This window comes from Callorhinus ursinus, unplaced genomic scaffold (assembly GCF_003265705.2).
Source record: "Callorhinus ursinus isolate GAN/ISIS: 27379988/994484 unplaced genomic scaffold, GSC_fseal_2.0 scaffold2, whole genome shotgun sequence".
NCBI lineage: Eukaryota > Metazoa > Chordata > Mammalia > Carnivora > Otariidae > Callorhinus > Callorhinus ursinus.
This window is the reverse complement of record NW_027397064.1, coordinates 27,434,361-27,456,316: the sequence shown is the minus strand read 5'-3', so window position 1 is coordinate 27,456,316 and position 21,956 is coordinate 27,434,361. Positions and strand designations below refer to the sequence as shown.

Here is a 21,956-nt window from a genome sequence, read left to right as displayed (position 1 = left end):
AATTATGGTATTAAATCATAAAATGAAAAGTTAGTTCGTAGAATGCCATAGCAATTCCAAGGAATATAACTAATACATTATCTGAAATTAATACTTGAAGATCAAGAAGCAATACAGCAGTTGAGAAAGGAGTTATTAAATGATAAAGGATGTCACAGTTGAATATTAATGTGGAGGAAAATAATTTAAATCCATGCCTCATTCCTAAAATTTCATTAAGTTCCAAATGAATTAGTGGGTTAAATTGTATTACAATCAGAAGAAAATAGAGTCTATTTCTCCCACCTATGAGGAAGAGATATGTGTCTGTTAAGTTATAGATTTTATATCATTTAATAGAATAAATCTAAGAAATATGACACATTTCTCTTAGAATGGGAAAATTTTAAGACCAACATATAATACAAACTTACTGTTAAAAATAAAGAAATTTTATATGTATATATATATATAGTCAGAACCCAAAACATGGCAGATTAAAATGATAACCATTTATTTAGCACCTGAGTCCATGGGTTGGTAACTGGGACTAACGCACTGCTCCTTCTGCTGGTCTCTGCTGGCTTACCCAGGCGTCTGGGTTCAGTGAGGTGGTCTGGCCTCTAAGGGTTGGCTAGCTGTCGGCTTGACGCAATGGGGCACCTGCTCTCATCATCTGAAAGTCTCATCGAGGTTTGTTCATGTGTGGCAGATGGGTTCCAAGTGCAGCCAGAGGGCAAACTCCAATGCATAAGTGCTTTACATGTGTCCGCCTGCATCACAATGGCTACTGTTCAATGAGCCAAAACAATCACATGGTTGGTCCCAGAGTCCATGTGGGAGGCCATTACCAAAGTGTGTGGAATCGACGAAGGGGCAGATCTGTGGCCATTTTTGTCATCTACCCCACATCATAATTGGCAAGGGAGCCTGTCAGCTCTACCACAGAGAACAGTAGATCATCGTGTGGAAACTTCCTAACAGTAATAGTGATTAAAGAAATGCACATTAACGTTGGCTTCTAGCCTTTATTTTGTAGAGGAGGAGACTGAGGCCCAAAGCTTTGTTAAGATGGTGCAGAAGATGACTTCCCAGCCTGCTGACCAAACAAGGTCTTTGATACCAAGTCCAGTGATAAAGGGCAAACCTGGGTTCGAACTCAACTCCAGCATTTTCTAGCGGTATCACTTGTATAATATCACTAAGCCTCAGTTTCATCTCTATAAACTTGGAAAAATAATACTTACTACATAGATTATGAAGATCAAATGAAATCATGTGAAAATACTCTGCGAGTGTCCTGGTACCTGCTCAGTTCATGCCTCCACCTTCCCTTTTCTATGATGTAATCTTATACAACCAGCAACAAAGGAAAGCAAAACAAGAAAAACTCGAAACAAAACACAGAAGCAAAATAAATAGTTAAGCCATAGGGGCCAAGAAGAAACTGCTATGTTTGTATACAACCAGTGACTGTTTATACAGTTATTAATTCATTAATTATTGAGTGCCCTTTCTGGGCCTGGGCCCATGCTAGACAATGGAAATACATCCCCTGCCCTCATGGATAAGTCTAACGGCAGAGATGGACAATAACCAAAACATCACATCAGTAAGTATGAAATTGTGACCTTAATTAGTGTTATAAAGGACTCTTGATTAGTGCTAATAGGAGAGCATATAATAGGAAGACATAACCCAATTAGGAGTGGGAGGGGGCCGGGGAAGACCTCCCTGAGAAATGAATGGGTTGGGGTATGAAGGGGACGGTGATGGTTATCTAAACCAGGGTAGGTTCATCAGAAAGGGTCAAACCACTTGGTTCTAGGAAATGACAAGTAATTGTCTTAATCCTTAAAGCAATGTGAAATCAGGGAAAGATATAGAGAAATTTGGGATTTGAAAAGCTTTTTCTGGAATCAGAGTAGAGAACAGATCAGAGGAGAGAATGAGTGGCTGCAAGGAGGTGAATTAGGAGACTATGGCAGGAGTCTTGTAATTTATAATTTAGTTCAACTTTCCGTAAAGTAATTGTAGACCTATTCATTCTACTTTGATATGTCCTAAGAAAATATACCCAAATACTTGTACATTCATTAAAAATGATCAGTGACTAACATTAGACTAATAACATACATTTTGGAATGAATAAAGTTAACTAAATGGGTTTAGGCAGCCAAGTCGGTGTTAAAATCCATATATATTTTTAACAACCAACAGGTCATAATTTTTTTGTCATTATCAATTTTAAAAATTGATAACAACTTTCCAAGCAATATTGGAAGTTTGACTTCCTTATTAGTAGTAAAATTTGTACAGACATCTCAAAAGTCTGGATTATTCCAGATAAAGTTTGGATTTCGGCTTTACCTTGGTTGCAGTTATTTGAAGATACCATGAGCCGAATTAATCTCACATAAATTCCTAATTAAGTGAAGCTTTTTTCCTGATATTCAACTCACTGTTCTAACTGCGTCAAAAAAGAATAGACCATAAAAATCCTGAGTGTTGTCAGGAAAAATTGTGAAAAGCTTTGTAACGGACCACTAAGATTATGGGGCATCTATAATGGTAAAACTAGACACTGTCTAGGACACTATTTGTGATTATCTGTTTTTCATTGTTTTGATATATTTTACAGTTCTGTACATCGTGAAAAATAAATAACAATCCAAATGATTCTTGTCCATAGAAATACCATTGAATAGTTTTTAGTGAAAAGAAGTGACTAATTTTGCATCTTTTATAAATTCACTTCAGCATTCCTGCTGCTGATACATCTGTGTTTCTTGGACTTTTCCTTTGAACAGGTTCTAACTTCTTATTGAGTCTCTCATTAATTCATGCAGTAAATAAAATCTTTGACCTGCATTCATTTTATTTATTTATTTATTTATTTTAAGATTTTATTTATTTATTTGACAGAGACAGCGAAAGCAGGAGCACAAGCAGAGGGAGTGGGAGAGGGAGAAGCAGGCTTCCCGCGGAGCAGGGAGCCCGATGCAGGGCTCCATCCCAGGACCCTGGGATCATGACCTGAGCCGAAGGCAGACGCTTAACGACTGAGCCACCCAGGCGCCCTGACTTGCATTCATTTTAAATGAAAGTCTTGTTTTTACGTTAAAAAAAAAAAATTATCCTTTTTCAGTGTCTAGTTTAGAGTGTCCTTAGCATTGAGCTGGGGGCCTGTGAGACACACAATTTGATGCACATGAAAGAGTTGCAAACTACACCGAACGGAAGGGGCCAAGTAAGCAGATTTTACAGTCGAGACTTCAGGTTGTCCCTGGATTTGAGAGAAGAGGGAGATTGGGGTTGGAGTCACCAAAAAAAGATTTCAGAGAAAAGGTATGGTTTCAGGGCTAGGACTTCAGAAAGCCCAGAAGAGATGGACTATAGAACCTGTTGTGGTAAGATAGAGAGGAAATCAGCATGGTCAGGTCAGAGAGATTTGCTCTTTGACAAGGGCCTGGATGGAAAAAATGACTGGGTGGCTCAGGCAGTTAAGCATCCTACTCTTGATTTTGGCTCAGGTTGTGATCTTGGGGCCGTGAGATCGAGCCCTGTGTCAGGCTCTGCACCCAGCTTGCTTCTCTTTCTCCCTCTCCCTCTGCCTCTCCCCTCCTGCTCCCACTCTCTGTCTCTCAAAAATAAATAAATAAATAAATAAATAAATAAATAAATAAATAAATAATCAAGGCTAAATTTTATTTGGCATCTACTATGTACAAGGCAATGCATGCCACAGATTCTCAAGCCTAACTACCCATTGGAATCACCTGTGGGAATGTAAAAATGCTGCTGCCCAGGCCCCATTATCAGAAATTCGAATATAATTGATCTGGGAAGGGAGGTGCCAGGGAAAATCCTCCAGATGATTCTAAAATGAAACCAAGTTAATGAACTACTGTGCTATGCAATTTACAAGTGTCCTTTGATTTAATTTTAACCCTTCTAGTAACCCCCTAAGAGAGGTATTTTTGTCCTGGTTTTCTAGAAGGGGGAACAAAGGCTCAGAGAGACTTGGTGATTTGCCTCGAGGGGCTGCTAAGACAATGAGGGAAATCTTGATTAGTGGTGGGTGGTTTGTGGAGAACACTCCAGGTGGAGAGAAAAGCAGTTGGAGTAGTGACATCGCATTCCTCCAGCGTATTAAAGAAATGTTAATAGAAGCAAATAGGACCCACAAAAAACAAATGAATACAAAGATAACAAAATGTGACTCATTTGGGGAGTCTTACTAAAATGGAGAGTCTGGGATGGAGATTTCTGCCTTTCTGATGATGCTGGTGATGCTGGTCCCCTGGGCACATTCTGATGTATTTTTAAGATTTATTTGAGAGAGAGAGAGAGAGAGAGAGAGAGAGAGAGTGCATGTATAAGTGGGGAAGGGGCAGAGGGAGAGAATCTTCAAGAAGACTCCCCACTAACCACAGTGCCGCATGCCGGATTCAATCTCATGACCCTGAGATCATGACTTGAGCCGAAACCGAGAGTCTGACGGTCAGCAGACTGAGCCACCCAGGGACCCCCACATTCTGAGTTTTAATTGTAAGTTTTAGAGGTCAATGCAGACCTCTGTGGCTCAGTTTTTTTTTTTCTGTAATTGGGGTCAGTAATTGATCCTACTGATGTAGATGTTGGGGTTCAGGGCAATCAATAAAGAATTCTTGAGACATCTCTGGTTCAAAAAGGTGGTTTTATTAAAGCTTGAGGACAAGACCCGTGGGCAGAAAGAGCTGCACTAGGGTTGTGACCGGTGTCTGATTATATACTTTCAAGTTGGGAGGGGGTTCGGGACAGCACAAGCCTGCAAGGAAATCTAGAAAGAAGGTTTCCAGGACCCTGAGGGGGGCTAGCTATTGTTAGGAAAAGGTCATTTATTACTGATTAATAAAAACTCACTCACGAGACTCCAAATGTTTATCAGTGGGCCATATATCTTGGTGGGGCAGATAGGGATAAAGGAAGTTTCCAAAGGAATTTTTGTATGTATAAAGTAGACTCACAGGATCCTGGGGGGTCGGGGTAATGTTAAGCTAAGATTGCTTTTTGCCTGTAGCAGTGTTGACATTGAGGCAACTGAGTTCCTAGAGGAAGGTCACTCCGCCTGTTTCAAGGACTTGTCGATGGGCTGTAAGCAGTAGGGAAATTTAATGTTTTCTTTTGCCTTTGTTTCCCACGTCACTACTACATGAAAGTTGTTTATGCATTAAAGCACAGTATCTGGGATGTAGTAATCACTCTACAAACTTTCATGATAACTCTGTAATTTGCTTTAACTTTTAAAAGACTTCTCTTCAGAGCAACGTGGCATCCTTCTGGGGGTTAAGGAAATGCTAATAGAAGCAAACAGGACATAGGAAAGTTAGGGTAAACGATATGCACCCTCGCTTTGCTGACAGTATTTCCATCTATGGAAATAACAAGTATGAGTCTTGTGAAATTTGGGGGTCTCAGTATACAAGTGGGGAGCTGAACTTTTTTTAATGTATTTGGGTTTATTAAACCCCATAGTAATTTTAGTACTACTTTTCTGTAAAAATGAATCTCAATATATGAAATAAAGTAGGAGTCTTACTTCTATCTTTTTATTTTAGACATATAGTGAAATTCATGGGAATACAAATATAGGAATTACATTAAATTAGGGATATTTTATATTAAAAGTCAGCTATGCTAGAAAATGTTCTTAGGTCATAAACAGCAAGCTAGGATTTATATAGATTATGTAAGCTGATTTTAGTAACTAAGATACAGTTCCTTTTCAACAGATGCTCATTTTCAAAAATCTGTGTGTTTTTTTTTTTTAATATATGTAAAGCTGAGAAGCCCCTCCATGCTTTGCCCCACCTTTAGAAAAACTCTCTAGGGAACCTCATGTCAAGAAATTTTATGATAAAGGAGAAAACAGTTCTACATTTTACTGTTTGGGAGCTTGGTTTTTCTCTTCTATATAGTATGGTTATCACACTGGAAGAATCTTGTGTAGAACTATAATCTGGTTACGGATCCTTGTTATTAGTGTCAATGATAATTACACCATATATTTTTGACAGTTTTTACAATCTGTACAGGGCTTTCACATACATTATTTCATTTAATATGTTCCACAACTCTGAGTGGGAGGGCAGACAGTTACAACTGCTTATGAAGGAAGACAGGTGAGGTCTGCCCCAATCACATGGCTGATAAATAAGGGAAAAAAATTAGAATCCAAGGCTTCTAATTTTTAACCCAGTGCTCTGTACATGGCCCATCAAGTATTGCACTGAGATTCGGACAATGAATGTAATAATCTTTAATAATGATTTTGCTAAATATAGTCAATAAAAATGAAAAGGGGTAGGACAATGAACCTGGGGGAAAATCCAGAGAAGAGAAGAAAGCCTGTTCTAATTGTGTTGCCTTTCCTTTATATAAACCTACATTTATGTATATTTCAATATATATGCACCTATATTTATAGCTTTATTGAGATATAATGGACATATAACATTATTTAAGTTTAAGATGTACAACATGTTGACTTGGTACATTTCTATATTTCAAACTGATAACCACCATAGCATTAGCTAACACCTTCATCATGTCACATAATTACTGTTTCTTTTTTTTTTTTTTTTTGTGATGAGAGCATGTAAGATTTACTCTCTTAGCAACTTTCAAGTATATGATACAGTTTTATTAGCTGTAATGACCATGCTGTATATGAGAACCCCAGAATTTATTCATCTTCTGACTGAAGTTTGTACCCTTTGACCAACATCTCCCCATTTCTCTCACCTCCCCTTCTCTGGTAACCATCCTTCTCTTTGTTTCTATGAGTTTGGCTTTTTGTTTAGATTTCATATATAAGTGATATCTTACAGTATTTATCTTTCCACCCAATCTGCCTGCATCGCTGCTTGTGACCATAAGTCAGCCTATTATCCATCTGAGATCAATCCCTTAAACACACCCTAACATTTGCCCGACTGACACACCTCTTTCTTGAGTCCGACTGATATTTTGTTCCACTGGGTGGCCTATAATTCATGTTCTAGCCCTTTGACTCAATTATAAAAGTCACATCACCAGGCATAAAAGGTACATGGCAAGTGAGGAGTTTCATTGTGATGACTGTGGGGTCAGGGTCAGTGAGAAAAACTGAGGAACAGTAGAGATGGTGAGCTGGTTTGGCTGCATACCTTTCAATTTTTAGGTCCTTCAAGTTGTTTACTTTCAAAATGACCCTGGTCTTTGTTAATAATATTTCATAGAGCCTCTTTCTAACTCATATGGACACCAGCCATGAGAAATCAGGGACTTCATTTTGAGAGCACATTATTTTGGAGGATGAAGATGGTGCAAACATCCAGGGTTTGGCATGTAAGAAAAATGAAGTTGATTTTTTAAACAAACATATCTGCTAATTAGAATGTAACCTTTCTCTAAATCAGTAGTCTTGAAGTTTCTTCTATCTTATTACTTATTCTATCAAAGAACATGGCTCTCACCATAATAGTAACCAATTCCCACGTCTTTCCTAGAACAATGTCTATGTTTTGGCAGGTCTTCTCTCATGTGGGCTTAAGGAACCATGTTTGTAGGCATGCTATCAAGTAGTTTAAAGGACATAAAACTTGTGGTAATATTTTTGGGAGTAAATTTTATTGTTATAGCTTTAAAACACAACCAAATAAAAACAAGGATTCCATTAGTAGTTGAATATTGTAATAATAGAGTTGAGGATAAATTTTACTGTTATAGGAACTATAAAACAGCAATAATAAAAAACACTATTATTGTGAATAAATTGTTTGAGATGACTAACTAGAAAGCTATAAAACACAACGATAAAGAATAATCTAATCACCAGGAAAGATGTGATAATAATTCATCCTTGTTAGTGAGGAGTCCATGGTTCCAGTTCATTGGCCCTGGGTGCTCTAGGTTATTGCTTTCGTTCCGTAAGGTTGCAGAAAGATAATCTTTGGCCAGTGAATTGACAGGAAACCACATATTGCAGTGCAATTGGACATGGGGATTGAGGAAAATCCAATTATCAGTGACTGTTAGGAAAACCCTGTGTAGCAATGCCAAATGTCCTCACAACATACTTTAAGAAATTATTTGCAGGTTTCTACTAACAATTTGTATGTACTATTTGCACATTTTCATGTATTTCTTGTTTTTATTTATGTCCTTTTGCTTCAGAATAACAGCATAGAATTATATATCTGTTGGAGGGGGAAGCCTATTCTTATCTTGCTTTTTATTTGGATTACCATGCATCTTTCTGCCCTGAGTCCATCTTGGTCCAATTCCAAATAGTAGGAGAATGGAAAAAAAAAAACACTTTCAACTCCTTAGTTCCACTCTCCCTCTGTGGAACTCACAGCCCCATTAAAACCTTTGCTTCAGAGTTAGGATGACTGAAGTGACTGTTCTGGCCCTCACATGGGTGAGGGGAAAAGTGTTGTGGTGTTGCATTTTACCTCTCATTCTGAACATCAACAAAATTCAAATTCAAGATTTCTGAATCAACAATATCCCAAAGGGACGATGGAAGATCCTAACGATGAAGTTGCTATTATGGTGAGAGCCATGTTCTATGCCAATGGAGTTTTCTATACTCACTGCCTCCACTTTCTCACTTGGCTCTCCTTCTTTAATCAACTCTAGTCAGGCTTTTGTCTCTACCACATGTTGACTGAAATTGCTCTTTTCAAGGTCTCCAGGAACCTCTATCTTGCTATATAAGATTGCTAGTTCTCAGTCCTCATCTGACTCCATTTCTGAACAACATTTGGCCCAGCTGGTAACTCCCACTTTCTTAAAATGCTTTTCTCACTTGGCTTGTAGGACACAACAGTCTCGCAGTTTTCCACCTACTTCACTGGCTGTTCTTTCTCAATTTCTGTTGCTGGATTCCTCTCTTCTACCAAGACCTCTAAATGTTAGACCAGCCCAAGGCTCAGTCTTTGTTCTTGCCTTCTCTGTCTATGTTCACACCCTACATGAGCTCCTCATGTGGCTTCAAACACTATCTCTTATAAGCTGGAGTCACAAATTCGTGTACCTCACTCCAGCTTCCCTCAGCTCCAGTCTGCCATAGTTGCTAACCACTTGGAAATCCCCTGGATAGCTAATAAGCATCTCAAACTTATCAGAGTCAAATACAGTTCTTGAGTTTTCCTCTCCTCAAATCTCGTCCTCCCTCGATTTTCCTCATCTCATAAAAAGTCACCACTATTCACTCCATTACGTGGCCTCAAAGTCTAGGAATTGTTCTTGAGTTTCCTAATTCCTTCACACTTCACAGTTATTCCATAAGCAAATTTGCTTCTAAAATAAATTCCCCGTGTGGCCATGTTGGACCATATCACTATGACTGACTAGCCTGAGGCCCCATCATCTCTCCCTTAGAATGCCGGCTTTTCTGTTTCTATTCTGTCTGTTGCCCACACTCTATGCAGCAGCCAGACAAATTACTTAAAATATAAAACCAAAACCTTTTCAGTGATTTCTTAGAATAATAGTCAAAGTCCACACTATGGCCCACGGTCTCTACAAGGTCCGCCCCCTTGCCTGTCTCCTTGACCTCATCTCCCATCCCTCTCTCAATCCCACTTCACTCAAACACTGGCTTTCTTCCATTTCCTTAATGGGACCACGTTAACTTCTTCCCTGGGACCCCTATACATGCTCCTCCCTTTACCTAGCACGCTTTTCCTACAACCTTTTGCATGAGCCATATCATTTAGAACTTAACTCAGAAATCATCTTAAATAAATCAGGACAGGCCTCTCCATCTCAATATAGTCTTGGCCCATGATCACCCCCATCTCCTTAATTTGATTTCCTTTACTTGAAATTGTGGTTTTTTTGTACACTTGTTTATTGTTCTCTCAGCTCTATTTTGAGGTCTATAAAGCAGAGACATGGTCTGCCTCATTCATCTTGGTATGTTTTCATCTTTGTACTAATGCCTGGCATTTAGTGGGTACTTGTGACATTTTTGTAGAATGAATGAGTGAGTGAGTGAATGAATGAATGAATGAATACAGAACAGAGGATTTAGACTGGGCCCCCAAATGCCAAGGACCCTGTTTAAATCTACTTTACTGCGCTAAAGCTTGCCTTGCTCAATTAGACTTTTAGCAATGATCTTAACTTGAGCTTTTACTTTTTAGTGGTCATGTTTGAGATTCAGGCATATCTGGGTTTGTCTGAAAACATGGTGGGGTATCTGACATTGTCCTTTATGTGAGAGGGCTGTGTGAGAAAATCCACTTGAGAAAGGGTTTAAAATGTTTTCACTGCTCAGATTTGGAGAGACCTGGATTTGTTTAAGAAGCTGGTGGTGTGATCTCTCAGAACAAGAGAAGGCATTTGATCCAAAATACAGCTTTAAGAGGGGAGTGGAAATCCTAATAATAACCATGCCTACCATACCCAGGGCAGAAGACATACAACCCATTATGCCCAGAAAACTGTGTGGAGGGAACAGCAGGAATAATTAGCTCCTAAGTAAGTACAGGTGATAGGGATTCCTAGAAATGAGTACTTCACATTGGGAAGAAACTTCTTTCTGGATCTATTGAGGCCAAGAGCTTGTATAAATTTGGTTTTCAAGGAGAAATGAAAAATCAAATGGTAGTGTTTTCTACTATATAAGAAAGAAGCTATTTGAGGACATGATAGAGTTAATAAAACACCTGCTCACTTACAATTCTGCTGAGACATCCATTAACTGACTTACCTTGATTGTAAGATCCTCTGCCTTTATGCATTCTCAGAGATGCTTGATCCATTGACCTGCAGGAGAAGCCTAGGATTTTCTAGTTCTCTCTGCTGAAGAATGAAGCCTCTCCTTGGGACCCTTTACCTCTTGGGGATCCTGGTTCCTGAGGGGCTGGGATATAATGGGTGAGTATGAAGTTGGAAGACGGGCTGACTATCTTGACTTAGACTGTCTAAGTGGAAAGCTTTTTTCAAGATTAGTGTAGCTGGATTCTCCCCTCTTCCTACCCATACACACTACCACGAGATGAGGAAAATAAAGTTTTATCATTCAACATAAATGTATAAATATCTTACATTTTCAAGCACAAAATATGATAAATACCAATAGATATATCATGTTTTGTGAATGAAAGAGGGAAATTATAATGAAAATTCTATGTTCTTCATTTACAGTGTCACAATTGGTAAATTAGATTATTCTAATTTTTGAAAAAAATGTTAAAAGTCTAAAATTTCACCAAGATATAGTTACTCTTAATATTTTTGGATAGATAGGTAGATAATTATGTATTCAGTACTGTTGCCAGAAAATTTCAATTAAATTGTATTATAGAAATTTTCCTATGACATTCATAATACATTTAAAACATATTGCAACCAAAAATAATATTCCATCATTTATACCCTATGGGGCATATGGTTAATTTCTATGTTGTCATTTTTACAAATAATGCCATGGTGAGCATTCAGCCACATGAAATTTTTTTGCAAATCTTTGATTATTTTCTTAATGTAAGATAGAAGAAGTGGAATTCCTGGGTAGAAGCTGAGAAAAATGTGAGAATCTTGCTTTGCATTGCCAAATTGCCCTCTAGAAAAATGGCATCAGTTTACATGTGAAAATACCCAGTTGACTTACTTTGCATTTTGTTGATTTCTAATAAGTTTAAGTGTTTTTTCTTGATTATTACTCATTTTAAGTTTATAAATTGTCCACTCTTATTATTTGCTTATGTTTGTGTTCTTTCTTATTCATAGTGAATTATAGCTTCTTTAAATATATAATATATATCAAATTCTGTGTGTGTGTGTGTGTGGTATAATTTTCATATAAAGTGTATGTTTTCCTTTGTTCACACATGGTTCATCCTGCTCATTTGGCATATCTCATCAAGCATGTGTGGTTATAGATAGTACTTTTTCTTTTGCTTCATGGTTAAAAGAATCTTGCAACAAACTCACTCTCCCAGAACAGGGAAATTCACTCTGATTTTTGCCCTGGATGAATGTTGCAATCTCAGCTTATCTTTTAGCTTCATAGACAGTCTGATTTCAGATATATAAAGAGAGCCCACAATCTCCATGGCACCAAAACCTGTCTGGACATTGCCATCTCATGTTTTCCATCAGTTTACTTAGTTTCATATAGATACTGCATTTATCTTTCTGATATTCTTCATTCATAAATTAGAGACAAAGACATATATCACAGAGCTTTGATTGGGAAAAAGAATCAAGAGCCTTAAAACTCACACATTGTTTGAATGAAACTTACACATTGATCCCTGCCTCTGGAAACTTATTCTGAGAAAATAAACTAAGTATGGAAAGAATTTGATGCCCTGAGATGTAGCTTTCTGTATAACATAAATATTATATATAATATTATAATATTTGGGAATAACCTAAATGTCCCACATTAGGTTATATAAATGTTGATATGTGATATATGACAATGGAATATTATTTATCCATTAGAATAATGATTACAAAAAAATTTTAATAGCATGAGAAAATTTTAAAATACACTTAAAAGCTTTTATGCTAAAAGCAAGATGCAGGATAGGAAATGTAATAAAATACTTAGAAAAATAAAAGAAAAAATATGTACCAAAATGGTCATTGTTATCTTTGGTTGGTGATTTCCGCCCCCTTCCTTCAATTATTCATTTTGTAAATATTGTTTAGTGAAGATTTGAAAAAAATATTTTTCAAACCCAGGTTAAATTATGGAAATGCTGTGGCTCAGGCAGTAGGACTTAGGTCCCATTGGATAACTCAAGTGCAGCTTCTGACTGCACTTGAGGAAAACATTTTAAATCTTCTAGTCCTGGTCCTTAGTGGCTGTTTGCATCTTCATTTTATTTACTAATAGAAAATAATGTTCACTTTTGTATGGCTCTTACCAATGCAAAACATAGGTTACCTGCCATTTTTGATACTCTATTCATTACATAAGATGTAATAATAGTCTAGAAAATCTATGATCAACAAAGATTATAAGCTTTGTAACCTTCCTTTTGAGTATTTCGGGAGGTGGACCCTTATATGTACTGCACACTCCCAATAAAAGTGTAAATCCGTAGAATCATTTGGGATTTAGCAGTATGAACCAAATGCCTTGAAAATACTCATCCTCCTTGACCTACTAATTCTTCTTCTTGGAATGTAGCTCAAGGAAATAATCAGAAATGAGCACAAAGACTTAGGCAAAAAGTCATTAACTCCAGAATTATTTACAATAGCAAAAAACCAAAAGGGGAAATAGATTTAATATCCAGCATAGATGACAATATTTAAATAAATGATGCTATGTAATATACATCTACTGTCAAATATTATGCAGTCATTAAAAATAATATTTATAAAAAGTTTTCATTGGTCTGAGGAAATGCTTCCGGTAGAATATTATGCAATACAAAAGAGTGAATACAAAATTATATATAGATATAATCTGCACTGTGTTTAAGAAAAAAATATGCACAGATAAAAGACTGATGAGAAATATGCCAAGATATCAAGAATGAACTCAGGGAGGTGGGATTATTGAAGATTATTCCTTCCTTCTCTTTTCTGTTTTTCTCCTCTCTGTACTTTCTAAATTTTCCACGATAAGTGTATGCTAATTTTGTAAGAAGAATAAAAAAAGTTTGAAAATACATTACTGTCATGAAATATTCATATAACTGTATCCTTACTAAGTATTGAAAATACAAAATTCGCCTCAGTATTCATTAGATTCTTGCCTCTTTATACATTCCAGTCAAAATTTCACTAGACAATCTTAGATCTATAGTATTTATTAATAATGTACCCAAAGGATCATTTTCTCTGTTAAACGTTTTATGAATTCCTATTCAAAAAGAATACACAAAGTACAATAATCTTTTCGTTTGATTGGTGAGATGCGACTGGTGATAATTTGGGGGATTAGCCAGCTTTTCCTCCCTCTCTGCATGCATTATGCATTACCCAAGAAATTGCCTAGAAACAAGGAATTGCCTTTTCTAAGTATATGGTTTAAACATTGCTTGAACTAAGTATTTGGGTTTCTGGAGTTTAAGTATTGTGTTTAATCTCATGTAAAATGATAAGCAATTTTAATAGCAGAGGTTTTCACTCAGATCCCATACAGTTTTTTGTGTTTTTTTGGCATATTTCGTGGACCTATTCATTCAATGCTGGGCTTAGGAGGCAAGGCACTCACACATTTGACAGACATTAGCTGGGGAAAAACCAAATGTTGGTTCTTGGTGGTATCCAGTTACCTTTAATTTCTTCCATTCTATATTGTGGAATTGCCAGGGAATACCAACCCAACTGAAACAGGAATTCACTGGGACCAGCCCTGCTTTGTGTGTACTCACTTTCCTACCCCACTGAGTAGATAACTATGATAAATAAAGACCCAAACATTTGCTGAACTGTATGAAGGATGGAACAAGGTTGCTCTGAACATCACCATCTCTGATTATCTCATTTCTGGGCAGGACTGGACAGGCAGGATAGCCAGTGTGGGGAAGGATGAAGGGAGGGCTGAAAAGATATCCTTCTCAGTTACTTTATTTCTTCTGCTTTCTCTTTTCTGAAAAAGCACTGGAATTGTTTTCTAGTGACTTTATAATGCTGATACTTATTTTCTTTCTTCGTAGTCCAAACCAGAGCGAGACAATTTTTTAAATGGGCTAATAAATATTTTATGCTGATTCTCTAGGGTATAATAAAAGCATAATTTAACCTATGTAACAAAATCTTCAGAACAAAACAACAACCTGGAATAATTTCCCTTAATGATTTTTGTCAGGGTTAAATAAGTGTGTATATATCAAGTTCTTTGAACAGTGCTGGCATGCATAATTACTAGGACAACACTGGTTGTTATCATTGACTATGCTTGAGTTAGGAATTCTCTATCCCTTGTCTTCAATACACTTAGTGTACCATTTAATTGGTAGTCAATCAGGCAATTTTCTTATCAGACTTCATGCCTTATTATTTAGTGGCTGAGTTATTTTGCTTTTCATGTATTTATGTCTATTCCCTTAAGAAGATTTTAAGGTCTGTAAGAAAGAAATCTACTTTTCTACTACTATTATATATTATTGATTTTGTATACAGTAACAAGAGTACCAACCCCTTGGGTTGTTGATTGGGTTAAATAAGACGATAATATAAATGCTTTTGTCAGTGCCTAGCATATAGTGCTCAGTAAATGTTAACTGGTAATGATATACATATATTTCCTGATTATTTAATAAAGACATGAACCGTGCTCCTGATTGAATTTTTATTAATTTAAACACACCAATGGTTGTACATATTTGCTTTATAAAAACCAGCCTCAATATATTGCTTCCACCAGTACATATATTTTATATTAGACTTGCTCACTCTGAATGAAGCACTCTTGCTTATTTAAGAAAAAAATCAAATGAATGCTAAGTATTAGAAACAAAACCCTGAATAACATGGAGAAACATATTGCTTCTCAACTATTATAATTTTAATTACATTTGTTTCTTTTAATCTCCTTCTAAAATTCATTTTCATTATTTTAACTGATTATTTAGACAATCCTATCCCATGAAATTTTCATTTGAACAAGGTAAATAGGTAAAATTCATTCAGCAGTGTAATAAAACATTTACAATTTTGAGGGTGAAGAACTTATTAAATCGAGAATAACAATTCTTATTAATATTAGCTATTCTTATAAATATTAGTAACAATTAAAAATAACAAATAGTTCCAAGTTTAAAGTCATAGAATTGTGTAGGGAAATTGATTTCTATTACAGTGGGTAATTGTGGTATATGTGCTAAATGAACCAGGTTAAAAAATTGAAATTTAGTCAATCCAGTAACTGGATTTCATATTTGATAATCAACTCATGTAATCCATCACAACAATAGGCACAAAATAAAAAATCACGTGATACAGAATCAATGGATACAGCAAAAGCATTTGACAAACACCAACACCCATTTGTGATAAAAACTCAGTTAATTAGGAATAGAGGGGAACTTGCCCAACATCATAAAGAGTAACCACAAAATATCTACAGTAACATCATACTTAATGGTGAAAAACTAGAAACATTCCTGCTAAGATCAGAAACAAGGCAAGGATGTCCACTCTCACAACTGCTTTTGAACATTGCCCTGGAAGCTTTAGCTAATACCATCAGACAAATAATGGAGATAGAAGGTATACAGATTGGGAAGGAAGAAATAAAACTGTCTATGTTCACTGAGGACATGACCATCTATGTAGAAAATCTGAAAGAATTGACCAGAAAAACCTCCTGGAATTAATAAGTAATTATACCAAGGTTGTAGGACACAAGGTTAATGTACAAAAGTCAATTGCTTTTCTATATACTAGTGATGAGCAAGATAAATTTTCCATTAATAACATATTACTATTTATATTATCACCGCCCAAAATAAAATACTTGGGTATAAATCTAAGAAAATATGTATAAGATCTATATGAGAAAAGCTATAAAATTTTACTGAAAGACATCAAAGGAGAACTAAATAAATGGAGAGATGTTCCATATAAATATATAGGAAGACCCAATATTGTTAAAAGGTCAATTCTTCCCAACTTGATCTATAGATTCAATGCAATCCCAAATCAGAATCCCAGCAAGTTATTTTGTGGATACTGACAAACTGGTTCTGAAGTTTATATGGAAAGGCAAATGACTCAGAATAGCCAACATAATATTGAAGAAGAACAAAGTTGTAGGACTGACACCACCTGACTTTAAGACTTATAAAGCTACAGTAATCAAGACGATGTGGTACTGATGAAAGAAGAGACAAATAGATCAATGGAACAGAATAGAATGCCCAGAAATAGACCCACATGAATATAATTAATTGATTTTTGACAAAAGAACAAAGATGACACTGTAGAGCAAATTTGAGTTTTCAACAAATGGTACAGGAACAACTGGACATCCACATGCCAAAAAAAAAAAAAAGTGAATCTAGACACAGATCTTGTACCCTTCATAGAAATTAACTCAAATTAGATTATAGACCTAAATGTAAAATGCAAAACTAAAAAACTCCTAGAAGATAATATAGGAGAAAACCTAGATGACCTTGGATATGGCAATGACTTTTTAAATACAACACCACAAACACAATCAATGAAAGAAATAATTAATAGCTTGGATTTCATTAAAATTAAAAACCTCTTGCTCTGCAAGAGACGATGTCAAGAGGATGAGAAGACAAGCCAAAAACTGGGAGAAAATATTTGCGAAAGATACATCTGATGAAGGACTGTTGTTTAAAATAAACAAAGAACTCTTAAAATTCAATAATAAGAAAATGAACAACTTGAGTTCAAAAATGGGCAAACCGCCAGAACATACATCTCACCAACAAAGACATACCAATGTCAAATATGCCTGCAAAAAATATTCAACATCATATGTTATTAGGAAACTGCAAGTGAAAACAATGAGACACCACTACACACTATTAGAATGGCCCAAAATCAGAACAGTGACAACACCAAATGCGGGTAAGGAAGTGGAGCAACAGGAACTCTCATACATTGCTGGTGGGAATACAGAATGGTCCAGCCACTTTGGAAGGCAGTTTCTTGGAAGGTAGTTTCTTACAAAACCAAACATACTCTTACTACATGATCCAGTAATCAGGTTTCTTGGCATCTACCCAGATGAACTGGCAACTTATGCCCACACAAAGCCCTGCACAAAGATGTTTATAGTATCTTTATTTATAATTGCCAATTAAACAATTAAGAAAGATGCCCTTTAGTAAGTGAATGGATAAATAAACTGTGGTGCTTCCAGATAATGAAATATTATACAACTCTAAAAAGAAATGAGCTATTAAGCCATGAAAAGACATGGAGAGAAGTTAAATGCATGTTACTAAGGAAAGAAGCCAATCTGAAAGGCTACACACTGTGTGATTCCAGGTACATGACATTCTGGGAAGGGCAAAACAATGGAGACAATAAAAATATCAGTGGTTGCCAGTGGTTGGGGAGGGCAGGGATGAACAGGCAGCGCACAGAGGATTTTTAGGACAGTGAGACTGTGCTCTATGATACTACAATGGTAGATGCATATCATCATACATTTGTTTAAACCCATAGAATGTGCAACACGAAGAGTGAACTCTAATGTAAACTATGAACTTTGGGAAATAAAAATGTGTCTGTCAATGTAGGTTCATTGAATCTAACAAATGTTCCATTGTGGTGTGGGATTATTAATAGCGGAAGAGGATGTGTGTAGGGGGAACATTATATATATATATATATATACACACATATATATATGGTATATATAGGGATCCAAAAGGATCCCCTCAAATCAGCCTGACCTGAAACTGCTGGCATGATTGGGTACCACATGGAAGTCTAGAGGTATGTGGCCATTTGAAGGATATGATGTTTCTGAAGTGTTATCAGTGGATTATTGAATCTACTAATGCTCAATAACCTATTTGTCAAGTTCAATAGGTGTTCAAAGATTGGGTGGCACAGTCGATCTTTACAGAAAATGGGAGGGGGTCAGCACAGTTCATTGGTTTAGTCTTGTAGTTTGTTTAGCACACAGTTGTAATGTAGAGCGAATAGTCCAGAGTTCAGTATCTTAATGAGAGAAGCAGTTATCTTAATTAGAGGCAAGCAAACAATTTTCTTATTGATATCCACAGTCCTCCCTGGCTGTTTCAGATCTATCAGTGAATGATTCAGATAAGTGAGAAGTACACAGGAGTGGTGACACAGCATTTCCTCAGAATGACCTATGAGATCCGGTCCATGTATTATTTGAAGGTGAGTGAAAAGGCTGGAAATTACCTTAATTACTTAGTTCATTGCCCTCTTACCACTTATTGTGGACATGTTAATTTACAAAGCACATTCCCAATTTTGAGAGTTATCTAGAACTACAAAAAAATCTATTGGCTCTGAAATTGAATTTACCCAGGAGTTGAGTGAATGATTGGCTAATATGTTAAGGATGGGGCACCTACCTACCTGATTTTGGATAGGCTGTCAAATTCAGAGCTGAGTCAGCCAAAAAAGATATCTAGATATCCTCTGCCTGGGGCATATTTTAACGAGTAGAATTGGTATATAATAAGGAAGCAATAAAGAAAAATATATAATCAAACACATGTACTCATAAAAAGGGTAATTGTAAGAGGGAATGAAGATAAAAGGTGGTTTAGGAAATATGCTGGCTGGATTAGGAAAATGGGTGAGGCTCTAGGGAAAAAGCCCCTTGAATATGATGGATCCAGTCTTGTCTTTATCCCAATTTGTAAATTTCTCACTGATAAGGATGTAGAGCCTTCATCAGCCCAGCTCCCAGTGGCTTTCAATGAACAGCTCGAGTCTAGGCCATTTACATTCAAAACAGACATGACTGTGACAAACTTGAGAGGGTTCACGACCTCTTCTCCATCAAAGAGAATCCACACTTGCCAGGTTAATTCCTACCTGGCCCACCCCTCTGAAAGAGGAGGGGATCTTTCTTGCTGGAGTGAGGCTAAACTGAGGCACAAGAATGGCACAGGGAGAAAGGAAAGAAGACTGGGTTGACCAGAAGTGGATAGTGGTGGGTGTCTTTCCCATCATCCCTGCCTCATGCTTGGAATCACAGAGTGGAGGAAGAAAGGGACCTGATAACTTTGCACAGCAGCTTATGATTATAAGCAATTGTTCGGTAATAGAGCACGGATGTCCCCTCCAGATCAGCCAACCATCCAATAACCCCAAGAAGATCATCTGGATGGACTGTGGAATTCATGCCAGGGAATGGATTGCCCCAGCTTCTTGTCAATGGTTTGTGAAAGAAGTAAGTGTCTTTAGCTTTCTTATAATGGTTAATTGCCCAACAAAATACCTGTCACATCTTAGCTATTTAGAAAGCTTGCTTCTTTCTCAGGTAGGCAATGCAGCTCCCTACTGAGTTACTCCTTCACCCCAAGGGAAATGGAATTTATAAGTAGCTTCACTGAAAACTGAGTTAGGTATTATGATCTCCACAATAATTTGTACTGGAAGGTAAACCACATATCTAAGCGAAAAAGACAATACATTGTGGAAGTCAGAGATGGGTAAAGCCTGGTGCTGCCTTTTTCAGAGAGTCTTGAGCAAATTTTCTAACACCAGGACCGACCCCTAGTTTTTCACCTGCAGAAGGAGCTTGGAATGGCCTCTTTAGGGGATCTATAGTGCAGATGAAGAGATTTAGCATGTGGAAAATACCTAGCTTCAGTGAATTTTTACGTATTAGCTATACCCTATAAAATAATTTTTGTGTCAGTCTTTTCAGAAACCAGAACAGAAAGAAGCCCACAAGAAGCAGTTCTCCAAGTGTGGTTCCTAGACCAATAGCATCAACATAACTGGGAACTTGTGAGAAATGCAAATTCTGGGGCTTTACCTCACCACCTTAGACCTAGTGAATTAAGGGAAGAGGGTGGGATGGGGGAGGAAAGCCAGGCAGTCGTAGTTTAACAAGCCTTCCAGGTGATTCTGATGGAAAATAAAGCTTGAGAATCACTACCATAACAAATAGGACAACTGAAGCAGGGTTGGAGGGCAAGAGAGTAGAAGTTCCATGTGCAATCACCTCTTATAATTATGTTGAAATTGTTAGAAAATTGAAAAAAGACCTCTTCCCGGGAGCATTTCAAATGTTTCTCTCTTAAATTTTCAGATTCTACAAAACTATAAAGATAACCCAAGGATAGGAAGGTTCCTTAGAAACCTGGACGTCTACGTGCTTCCCGTTCTTAATGTAGATGGTTATATCTATACTTGGACAACTGAGTACATCGAGTGTGGTTCTGGGATGAATCCGTGAACTAGATCTTGACTCCGGTTCATTTTTCTGACCTTAGTCATTGTAGTGACAGAAATGTTTTGGGGCCATGTAAAGGAAGAAACCCCATTTGGGATAAAAATCAACTCAGTATTGTTAAGCCAACAATCTACATCAAGTTTAGGATGGAGAAAGTGGGGGCCTTGTTAGAGTTGAAATCCAGCACATGTTTTTATGCTTGTTTGTTTCTTTGTTTTTTGACATATTCCCAGTTTTTAAGCCAGATTTAACTTTTCTCCAAGTCCACCTCCTTCCAGTTTGTGGACTGCCTGTCAGATTGGTATAAAGTTCATATACTACCTTGTAACCATCCAGTTTTGAAGCATGAGGGGCACAAATGATGTATAAATTCTAACCCAACTTTCATTTTCCACTGTGATCATTCACACAGGGGGCAAACATCTCATAAAGTTTTTAGTTAAGGGAAAACTTCCTCTTGGGGCAACTGGGTGGCTCAGTGGGTTAAGCATCTGCCTTCAGCCCAGGTCATGATCCCAGGGTCCTGGGATCAAGTCCCGCACATCAGGCTCCCTGCTCAGCAGGTTGCCTATTCCTCCCTCTCCCTCTGTACCTCCCCCACTCTTGTTCGCGTGCCTTGTTTGCATGCTCTCTCTCTCAAATAAATAAACAAACAAACAAATCTTAAAGAAAAAAAAAGAAAACTTCCTCTTTAAAATGTTTCAAAAGCAGATCACTCCACAAACAAGAACCCGTTCCTAGAGAATATCCGTTCCTCCCTTTTCCCCTTTGCTCCCCCAAAAGCGGTTCCTGGGACCCCTTTTCCTGCAGCAGCCTTTCAGCCTGGGTGTAAATCAAATTCTTCCCTCCAAGCTTGTCTGGAGAAACTTGTCTTTATGCTCATCTCCACTCATCAGTCTTCTGCTTCCAGAAATGTGCAGAGACCATCACTGATACACCTGGAACAGCCTTTTTCCATCTGCCAAGCTATTTACCTTTCATCCTGTATCACTTGGACATAAAATATGACTCTCTGAAGCTTTCCCTGATTAAGCAGATCACGTCCACCAGGCACTGCTAATCTGCTCATGAGGAAAAAGCCATACTCCCTCCAATT

At 37.1% G+C, this 21,956-nt stretch overlaps 1 protein-coding gene across 1 annotated transcript in view; it reads left to right on the top strand.

Annotated features, from left to right (window-relative positions):
- Positions 1 to 823: 823 nt before the first annotated feature.
- Positions 824 to 21,956, top strand: part of CPO (carboxypeptidase O) — a 29,738-nt gene continuing 8,605 nt past the window's right edge. The window contains 5 exon segments of the mRNA XM_025850510.2: positions 824 to 1,591; positions 10,764 to 10,893; positions 18,702 to 18,822; positions 19,745 to 19,849; positions 20,717 to 20,826. Coding sequence (XP_025706295.1) covers positions 10,826 to 10,893; positions 18,702 to 18,822; positions 19,745 to 19,849; positions 20,717 to 20,826 — 404 coding nt within the window. The 5' untranslated portion in view covers positions 824 to 1,591; positions 10,764 to 10,825.